Here is a 10,665-nt window from a genome sequence, read left to right as displayed (position 1 = left end):
GCGACGATATGGGTGAAAAAGAGCCAATCGTCTACGTTGGAAAAGATATGTATTTTTTCCCTTCTTAACTTTGCTGCTATTGCTGCTATGAATTTTGTGAACACTCTTGAGGCTGTTGTTACCCCAAATGGCAGCACTTTGAAATGATAGTGACGTCCACTTACCACAAACCATAGATACTTGCGATGTGCAGGGTGGATTGGGGATGCCTAAGTATGCGTCTTCCGGGTCTAACGCAGTCATAAAGTTGTCCTTTTCTAGCAATGGTATTACGTCCTGTAAAGTCACCATGTGGCAGTGTTCTGATAGTATGTATTGATTGAGTGGATGCAAGTCCAACATGAGATGCAGTGAGACATCCTTTTTTAGTATCAGGAAATAAAGGGCGTACACATCCTTGTTGCAATGTTTTTGAGACCAGTTTTATAGCCCCTTTTAGTCGTAAAGCCTTTGCTTTGATGGCGGTAATGCTGTTGGTGTTGGTATGAAGTACTGTCACTGGTGGAAGGTTTGACGGCCCCTCTACCCCAATAGTGCCGAAAGGGCTGCTGCTTCTGAGGTGTTGTCTGTAAGGCACCTATGAATTTTGTAGTGTATGTATCTTTCTTTATTTTCTCTAGCTGTGTATCTACAGCCGGGCCAATTAGGTGTTCCCCATTGAAGGGAACATTCAAAATGTGCTGCTGCACTTCCGGGTTTGAACCAAGTGATGCATAACCACGTGTGTCTAAGTAGTATGATGAAGCTATTGATGCCTCTAGCAGCAGTGTCCACATCACATTTGATTGTGGCATGGGATATTTGTCTTCCTTCATTGACCAACTCTTCTCCTCGCTTTATAACTCCTATGGGAGATGTTGAACGAGGTCCTGCATTTCATCCCCGATTGCTGTTTTGTAGCATGAGAGTAGTCAGATGAGTTGGCAATTTACCAGTGGTTGGCATGCCCTGTAGCCACCCTTTTGCCCACAGCATCAATCAACCTGCTCTTGTCAGGAGGAGGTGCCTCTCCAGTGCCTTGTGATGCGGCTCTCTTTCTGGCAGTGGTGACAACTAAAGAGTCTGCTGAGGTGTGACTCCTGATGTATACGGGGTCAGCTGGTGAAGGTCTGCATTTGCACACACTGTGAGAAGTCTGTGTTTTGCCTTTGTCCTCACTGGTGGCTTCATGTCAGAGTCTGGCAAAACCACATTGTAGTCATCCCATGGGTCTGGGCTGTGGTGGGTGTCTTCATGTTCCTTCATGGTATATCTCCCTCTTCCTCTTTCTGTGTTGGTGAGGGTGAGTGTGTTTCTGGGGAGTCAGGTGGACTAAAAGTCATTGGGCTTGTGGCCGTGTGCTCAATTGCCACTCTTCTTGGTGGAGACTGAGGCTTATCTTGGTCCTGTGCCTGTCTTTTGGCATAGTCTGTGTTTTTTCTGCATGTATTTGTGCAGTCCCTCAGAGTCATTGCCCTTTTCCTCAGTTCACAGTGTTTTATGTTAGTTTGGCCGTTGAAACTGTGTGTGACTTGACTACCCATGAAGCATGGCTTTACCTCTCCCCATAAGCATGTCCATGTTCTTTCTCCATTCACGGAGTCCAGGCCTGCTTTGATTCAGAGATGCTCGATCCAGAGTGTTTCTTCAGACACAACAGTTTTTCTGGGGTTGAAGCCTGTTTGGAAGACTTCGGTACTGAAGTTCCCCTCTGTGCCGATTTGAGCTTCGGTGACAACGTGGTGCTGGGGCCATCCTCTTGTTTTGGCCTTGTCACCCTATCGAGATCGAGAACATACTCCTCAGCTCCGAGGCATGCTCGCTGTGGCACACCGTGGTGTGGTGGAGGTGTGCAAGATTTTCCTGGCATGTGATGGGTCAATAGTACTCAAGGTAAGTGGCATTGTCCTGGTCTTCGTTCCGACATAGGTACCGGAGACTTCGGTGTGGGGTCCGCAACCTGCACCGGAGCGATTTCATCACTGGAGGACGCATCGAAGGCGACATAGTAGGGGATGGCGATGATTACCCTACTTAATCTCTGGTGCCCCGGTCTCTGTGTGTTCTTCGCTATTGCACAAGCACTCTGCCTCGGCTGCTAGGTCCATCGTATGTGCCATGTGTCGATCTTTCCATGTCCGAAGCGTTTTCTTGTTTTTAAATAAGTTGCGTGTGCTTGGCACCGCACTGAGGGCACCTTTGAAAGAGGCTATCTCTGTGTCTCCATCACCTGATGACAGGCATTCTAAACGGGTGCGCATCGGTCGCAGGATACTCGATCCCCAGTGTATCAGATATCAATTTGGGATCGTGTCAGTCATGGTTTTTATCTTCGAAGGCCATGTAGGTGTGGAAACGGAAGAGCCGCGATGCAGTCTGTTCAAGCACAATGGCGAGAAAAAACTATCTAACATGAGCAGTACCTCAAGGGGGAGGAGAGATGATGTCAACCATAAACCTTCGTAGAGGAATCAACTAGCAGAGTCCGGGCCCAAAACTAGATGGCAGGAGTGTGCATAGCATGTGTATTTGCAGTCAACACATGCTACGAATATGTTGGATCCTGCCTCCTACCGGCTGAGCAAGGGCTAAGGAGAACAAGTTAAAGAAGCTTGTGGAGGCGAACTGTCACAATTGGTGCAAATGGCCTCAAAGACTGCCACAGCCACTGCCTCAGAAGAACTGGGCCTGCTACTGCACAGGTTGGGAAGGCTGGCGATGTCTGGCAATAGCCCCTAAACATCCTGTTCTGTCGATGGTGCAAACTGGCAGCAGAGAAGAGTCTTCTTACCAAACAATCAAGAGCAATCAAAATGCATGTTATAGGTGACACCTGGAGACACCTTGAAAGCTCAGGTAATCACATTTCTTTTTTTACTGAAAAATATTTTTTTATTAACATCTTAGCAATAAACAGCTGAATAATCAGGGGCGTGGTCAAATACACAAAGCATATACATAAAACACAACGGCATTACCCCCAAGGTAATCACATTCATGTGTCTTTGAAGGAAAATACTGGTGCAAATAGCTCTGTCCACACACTACTTGGTGTCCAAACCAGCATGTAAAACGTACTTAGCCACATCCCTGCCATCATGTATCCTTTGAGCCATCAAGGCCATGATGTTTTCTGTAACAGCCAGCAGAGTTTTGCAATTGTGTACATGCCCTGAAGTCATACCACATTCAAGGATCTCAAGCCCAAACTGGCCGTAAGAGAACAAGCTTATTTCCAAAGTTTTGATTCTTTATTCAAAGGATTAGTCGGAAAACCAGTAGGAATATGTCGATGTCTGAACCACCAAGCGTTCACATTCAGCGTGCCTCATTAGAAAATAGGGGGTCACCAAATGCCGGCCTATGTTGCCTGGCGAAAGGTTCGCTGACTGGAAGGCCCAAGCACAGTTTGAAGTTAAGTGGCCATAAGGGTGTCAGTACGAGCCTCCTTGAATGGCAATATTAGCTCAATATTAGCTCAAAGGAAGTTGGACCTGGCTGAAGCATCTCAGTTAACACGTTTGCCTTAGTTTCAACAATAGGTGTCTATAAATAGAGCACTTCTACTGGCCTTCGCACAACTACAGCAAACGTGGCACTCTCTTCAACTAATGGTCCAGGTGGTGAGTCTAGCTCAAACTCACTAAAGGGCAAGGGATGATGGGAATTTTGCATACCCTGAAATGCATCAGTCAGATCCATATAAGGCCACCAACCTCTGATAGTACTGGCTTGTAGGCGGATGAGGTCGAGGATTATAGTCTGGTTGCACCTTTGTAATCTTGCTGCCTGACTGAGGCCTGGAGCGAGCCAATGACTGTTCGATGGTCGGAAACTGGCATCAGAATCAGGTTCTGTCCCGGTACTAGTGGAGTTGGCATCGACAGGCAAGGGACTAGCATGTACCCTGGGGCCAGAGTGGAAGCATTATCCAGCGTCAGTATGGGCCCAGGCATGGGTTTTCAAGTGGTCTGTTGACGCTGAGAGAGGGCCGAGCAGTGGAAGTCCAACTGGAGTCCCTTGCGACACTGAGACTCAAATGCACCAGGCAGAGCTGAAAGCATCTAACAAACCTGAAAACACCCTCTCCTTAAAGGGCATAGTTTGCTGAGGAGTTGAAGGCGACATGGGGAATTCAAGGCGCACTGGGACTAAGTGCGAGACTGGAAAAGGCCTATGGGGTATGAGCCCTTCAATGACACTTTTGTGCGCCTTCTTGCCTGATTCTAGTGGCTTGGCCTTCTTGTGTGTCTTCGAATTACTGAGAGACAGATCGGAAACAAGACTTCACCCAGAATGACTCCTTGAACAGGATCGCAAATGGCCCCACAACTTGGAGCAGAGCAGGGTCTATTTTTTGACAGCTTGTGTTCAGTGATGTGAAGTTTTGCCAACCACATCCAGATACCCTTGAAAGGACAGGTGGGAAGAAGCGGAAAGGGTGCGGTTATTGCACAAATTCGGAGTCATAACTGAAGCATAAACACCAAAGGCACTTGTGAGGGTCCATGACAGACATCTGCTTTCAGCATTCATGGTACAGCACGAATCCTGTCATATTAAGGAAAGATATCGTCCTTGGCACATTGCTCGAGTGTAATATTTTATGTTGTTGGAAAACCAAGAAAGTTGTAAGCTGAGCTCTGGATCCAAGAAGGGCGTGGAAAGAAAGGTACCAACATCAGCATGCAGGGTGTTACTAACATGTGCCTCTACTCTGTCACTTCCAGAGCGGTACAAAGTCACTGCAGAATCACATGGTACCTATCAGCACGAAGGAGCATTGCTGCGAAAATTCTTTAGACCAAATCTGGCACCTGGGGATATTCTTAAGGTTAAGCACCTATGGTTACAAGTATCTATCAGGAATTTTAAAATATGTGAATGATAATTGTGTAATTCAGAATAAAACCCCACCTGAGAGTGCATTACTCAGTTACCAACTAGTCCTATATAAATGGCAATATGGAGGGGAAAAAGCGAGGGGAAAACTTTACAAAATTGTTAAATGTTTTGCACGGCCCTCTTTGAAACAGCGCACTGCCTATTAGACAGATGCACTGGATTATACTGATAAATAACACAGTTATTTCTTGCCTTGACAAGACTGATGTATTTGTACGGGTAAAGTTGATAATTTGAAAGGTACACAAACTGAAATGACAAACAGCAGTCTGCAATGTGGATTTAGAAAACATGACATTTCTTAAATTCTAAAAACAGAACAGTAAGACATTCAATTATTAATGCATTATTTTCATTTTTAAATCAAATCTAAAAGTAAAATCTCTATCTAAAAATATCAAAACCACAAAATAGGAAGTGAGGACAGATACTATTAGTAACAATATTTTGAAATCTTCCTCTTATGTAAAAAACAAAAGTGTTTAAATCACTCTCCTTCCTGATTTTGAAGAGGCTTGTCACTTTAGAAGCAGCTGCCTTTCTAACATGCAATGAGTGTTATTAAGGCTACACAAATGCCCTGAAGGTCTAACAAATGTTCATACTGTAGGAGCAAACGCTCAGAGTTGTATGCCTGTTTGACTGTATAGTTCATTACCACAGCGAATGAGCCAGAGAGAATACACTTCAAGTCTCTTTGGAGCTTAGCTGCCTTTAGCGTTGAGAGCCATTATCCTCTATTCATTGGCCACTTTGAAATCAATGCAAAGTTCATTAAAGTCAGCCCACTTTACAGACATTTACCATTATATGTTATCTTTCGTTACCTAGTTTTAATTTTAAAAAGCACATCTTTTCCAGGGGCATCCGCAATGAGGTCCACAGTGTTTTTAACTTAAATTTTATTGTCTTAATTAGGAAAAGTAATTAATTCATTCAAAAAACAAATGTAAAATATGAGGTTTTAAATCATGTTTGACTTCAAAAACAAGAGTTTGTTCATATTTTCTGGACTCAACAGCCTCCGTCTTTTGATTAGGAGTGTCTGTTCACACATACTAACACATTCACTTCGGGCCCCAACAGCAGGCACAGCTAGGAGCCAGAAGGCTAGTCTGGCTAGCTTTGTATGCTTTTGAGTAACAGAAGACCAGTACTGAAACAGATCAGGAGTGACCTGAAAAAGAGGTTCTTGTAAGTAGTCATAAACTTCATTTTTCCCAAATCGGTCATCCTCCTGGGTGTTAGGTGTCTCATCTGCTGCCCGTGCTTTCTTATTCGTTGGTTCAAACTCTGCCTCTTCCACTCCAAGCTCCCTGACCTCATTGATCAGCTCACATACCTTGCCAATTATTTCTTCGTGCTGGTAGGGTGGAACTGGTCTCAGCTTTTGCTGAGGGTCTAAGATCATAGCTACTTTGTGTGCAGAGTCCACTTTGAAATTTTCCTTCAGCGCTTCTAAGAAGAGGTGGCAGAGTTTGCTTATAACTCCTGCATCATTTGCCTTAGAGGTGAACAACTTTTCTAGTTTCACATATGTAGGCAACACAAGTTGCAAAGTGGGCTTGCTTTCGTTGCTCAGCTCTATTACCGCTTGCTTTACTGGAGCCAAAATGGCAGCCAAGTTGCTCAGCAAATGTTTGTTCAGGTTTTGGATGATGGTCATCTTTTTTGCTCTGGTGTAGAATTCACAGATCTGCTCATAGCGCTCATGAACAAGCAAAAGGGAGTCAGTAACAGAATTCCAGCAGGGTGGGAGCGAGGTCTCTTGTAAAGAACCGAACGTTTCCTTTGAGAGACCAGTGGATCCTGCTAGGTCTTCAGTGACATTAAGTAGCTCAATTACTTCATGCATGTTTCGTGCTTGTAGTGTCCGCTTGTTCAACACACTCTGCACCACAGAGTTCAATGCGCAAGCAGAGCAACGCAAGCACATACCCGCCTTCAAGAAGGCAAATGAATTGACTTTGCAGTCTGTGACATAAACTGTTCTAATGTCCGACATTACAAACTCTGAAAGAACGTTCTGTACCCACTGATGGATTAAATCTCCATTTTCCCTGTTGTCCACATCTTTGATCCCCAAGACGTACCTCTTTATTTGGTTGCATTCTACCTGATAAGCTGTTAGGATGAAACAGGAGTCAAGGCCAACACTTTGAGAATGGCATGTGACGCCAATACCCAAGCATGCGTTGCTGCCCAGGGCGCAGGTTACTTTTACTTTCACTTGGTTATACATACGAGGTAAATGCTTCAGAGCAAGTGAGTTCATGTTGCCTAGTATTTCAGTCACAGAAAAGGTTCCATAGCGAGCTCCAGCGTCCACAAGGCTTTGTGCTAGTTTGACGAACTCCACTCCATTCACCACGCTAAGGGCTCCGAGATCCGCACACATCACCCTTAACAGCCTTTCAGCAATGCGCTGCCGTTCTTTTTCAGGCAAGGAGCTATTTACTGCTGCAACTGATCCTGCTGTAGGAAACAAGGCACAAATATATTAATTATATTTCTGTACAGTTTACGATTTAAATTTACAGTACAACATGGCCACAGAAATACTGTGAAAAGTAGCACGGCGTATTGTAATAGAATTACGTCTTCATTGCTCAGGTATGAAATGTCAGTAACTACAACGACACACACTTCTGATAACACTCATCTTTGACTTGTGTTAGAAGGATTGTTAGGCCAATACAACACATTTTTGGCGATCCCAATTTTTAACCAATCATTAATCTATTTAAAGTAGGTGCAGTGGTGATCTCCTTTCGTATAGTTTCAAGTTCTAGCTGCCACTCCATGTGGTTTCATATTAACTGCCTTATTTGCATTAACCACCCTTGACAGGAACTTAGCCACTCCTGAAAATGAACTTTTTTGTGTCTGGTGCAGGTGCATCAGGATAGGTTCCATTAAGTTTGTTGTTCTCCATTCCTCACCTGAAATTTCATATCATATCAAGACATTCATAACAGCATTTTGTAGGCATGGTCATTCTCTTTTGCCTTAACTTCGGGTAATACATTTTAATTTTTTTCATAGGTTTTACAGGACGCCTACAGGACTGCACCGTATGGGACTGAAAGATGACGACAGCTGTTGGAGATGTGGTTTCACTGCAGCAACCTTTTTACACATGGCATGGAGCTGTCCACAACTGGCTTCATTCTGGGCAAGTGTATTTACTGTTTTCAACCAGATAATTTCCACCCCTGCCGATTCTTACCCCCTGGGCCTGTTTGGATACGTCTGAGACAGAGAATCAAAGGGAGGGAAATACTGACTGTTTTTTACCCAGGTCCAGCATACATATCCGTTAGTTAAACTCTACAAAAGTGGTATGCAGTTCCTAATATAAAAGCAGGCGAAAGTGTGTTTTGTAATGGGCTCTACACGTGAGTGTGGAGTCGCACGAATGGGGAGAAGAGACTTCTCCTCTTGGAAAAAGACCCTCACACACCCAGCCAGCTAGGTGTCTTGCTTCATCATCGGGTCTGCTCCTTATCGGGTCGGCGCTGCAATCCCTGATCCATATGCCAGTGGGTGAAGTGCGTGTGAGGGCCCTAAAACAGTGTAGGTGATGGTGATGTGTAGGGAAAAAGGGGAGAAGGTCCACTCAAGAAAATTTTAATGAACGTGGCCCCTACCCTAGTTAAAAATAAAACAAAGTGCGTATCTCCGCTCTAAGGATTTGAAGTTTATGCGTTGGTCAGGAGGTCAACATGTTTCTTGCCCATTAGTCTATTAGATGGCAATTCGTCAGGACTAAAAGGATCTACCTACACTTAAATGGTGGTGGTCATTAATAAAGTAGACAAGTGACCACCCTTACAGCACCCAAAGAAAGTGTGGTACCTGTAGATCTAAAAACACAACCTGCAAAGTAAAAACAGAATAACAACATTAGAAATACATGTCACGGTATTCTGGTTTTGAAATGAAAACAAGTGCATCACACAGTGATAGTGATGCAGTACCCGCATGCTAAACATAGGTAATTGGTGGCATGCGTGATGAAGGTACCTGTCACTTAAATTGGTACAGTACGATAAAACAGTAAAAAAGGCAGCCAAGTGGAGCAATCATCATAGAAACTCACCCCATTAGGGTCAGGGATGCACGGCATCAGTACCGGCTGGTGCAGACACTAAAGTGTAGTGTCCTCATAAAATAAAATAAATAGAGACACGGATAACGTGTGAGGAATGGCAAAGTACAGTAGACCCCAGGTGCAAGAGTCCGGGTCGAGGAAGTCACACACTGTATCTGGGTGTCCAGATGGGTTCCCCCGTGTGCATAATGAAATGCAGTGATGCCTGTACTCCAATAGGAGACAGACCAAATGTTTAAAGTGCCCAGAAACTGGGAAACGTGGCGAGGGCCCCAGTCACAGTGCCAGTGAACATACCCTACACTCACCGCGGTGAGGTCAGGCCTGCAACCAGCAGGCATGTCGGGGCCTTGCGAGGTAACGTCTTCCCAAGGGACTAGACAGGGAATAAACATCCCGTGCTGAAAGATGGAAGCACGGTATATAGGCTGGGAAATTCAGGGAACAGTTACCAACTCAGCGCGGTTGCTGCAAGGAGAATAAGCCCGGAAGCAGCGCTAGCAGCAACAATACACAAATAACACCACAACACCCTAAAGCCTTCACACAAACACGGAAGGGTGCCGGTAGTGTAAGGAGGCAGCGCACATACCAGGATAATGTGCTCAGAGGCGCAGGGTTAATTTTTACTCACGGTTCCGTTGGAAACGGGTGGTGGCAGTCCTACCCCCACGCAGCCGGTCCGGGCTGTGTGTGAAGGAGCCGGCAACTAGCCTCTAAGTACCCGCGATCAGCCGCCTGCGGTGAGCAAGGCTTCCGGTTATCCTACCTGGAAACGCGGGAAACAACTAGAGAGTGTGCCAAACGTGGGCGCCAAATTGTGTGAGGAGAAAGACTGTGGACTTCCTGTGACCACGTACAATGCAGCCAAAGGATCGCCGCGTCCCCCATGGTGGTGATTGCGGTAAAAACAATAAGGGGCGGAGAAGGATAATGATAATGGCGCAAAGGGTCATAGTGGCATATTGACCGTGTATATGAAGTCTGTGTTATGAAAAAGATGTTTTGTATGTGCGCTATGTCTGTATTAGTTGGGGTGAAAGTCAAATATCAAAGGTGTGAACCTACAGGGATGGTATGGTTCATGTCTGTGTAGGACATTGATATTTGACAGGGCAAGCCCCTTAAGTGTGCTATATGCCGCATAGTAACTGGTAGCTAACAGCAGTTGATAATGCATTGCTGGGCCGCCTCTTTCTAGACTTGTGAATGGTGAGACTGTACTATCAATTAAGTCAGGAGACTCCAAGGGATATTCTAATTCAGCCCTGACCTGTCAGTTGCTAGCTGAGAGACACCCAGGTTAAGGTCAGTAAATTGCATGCTATGTTCCTTCTATTTGCAAAACGCCAAATTGCCATACATTGGGGGCGGAAGGGGATTCCTTCCCTACATGAGTGGATCAGAGATGTCACGTATAGCCACTCACAACTGTCCACTTTTTGGGAGCTAATGCCCTCCACGTCCCGACCTAGAGACATATGGGAACCATTTGTTACATGTGCTCGCGAGCATAGTGAGGAAGGCAGAGATACACAGGCGACCCCCATAGATATGTGATCTGGGATAGCTGGCCTGGGCGGAGCTAGTGCCCGGAAGGGTAGAATATTGCTAGGTGAGGGTAGATCGAAGATAAGGGAATGTGGCTTTTCCATGAACAAGAATTA

General features: G+C 45.2%; 1 protein-coding gene across 14 annotated transcripts in view; it reads right to left on the bottom strand.

Annotated features, from left to right (window-relative positions):
* Positions 1–5,769: 5,769 nt before the first annotated feature.
* Positions 5,770–10,665, bottom strand: part of ZNF618 (zinc finger protein 618) — a 1,018,163-nt gene continuing 1,013,267 nt past the window's right edge. For all 14 annotated transcript variants that reach the window (XM_085610043.1, XM_085610045.1, XM_085609994.1 and 11 more), the window contains one exon: positions 5,770–7,359. In XM_085610043.1, the coding sequence (XP_085466169.1) occupies positions 5,849–7,359 (1,511 nt within the window). In that variant the 3' untranslated portion in view covers positions 5,770–5,848. The remainder of the gene's footprint in view (positions 7,360–10,665) is intronic.

Source organism: Triturus cristatus, chromosome 1_2, assembly GCF_964204655.1.
Source record: "Triturus cristatus chromosome 1_2, aTriCri1.1, whole genome shotgun sequence".
Lineage (NCBI taxonomy): Eukaryota > Metazoa > Chordata > Amphibia > Caudata > Salamandridae > Triturus > Triturus cristatus.
Note: the sequence above shows the minus strand (reverse complement) of the source record. Positions and strands in the feature narration are given on the sequence as shown.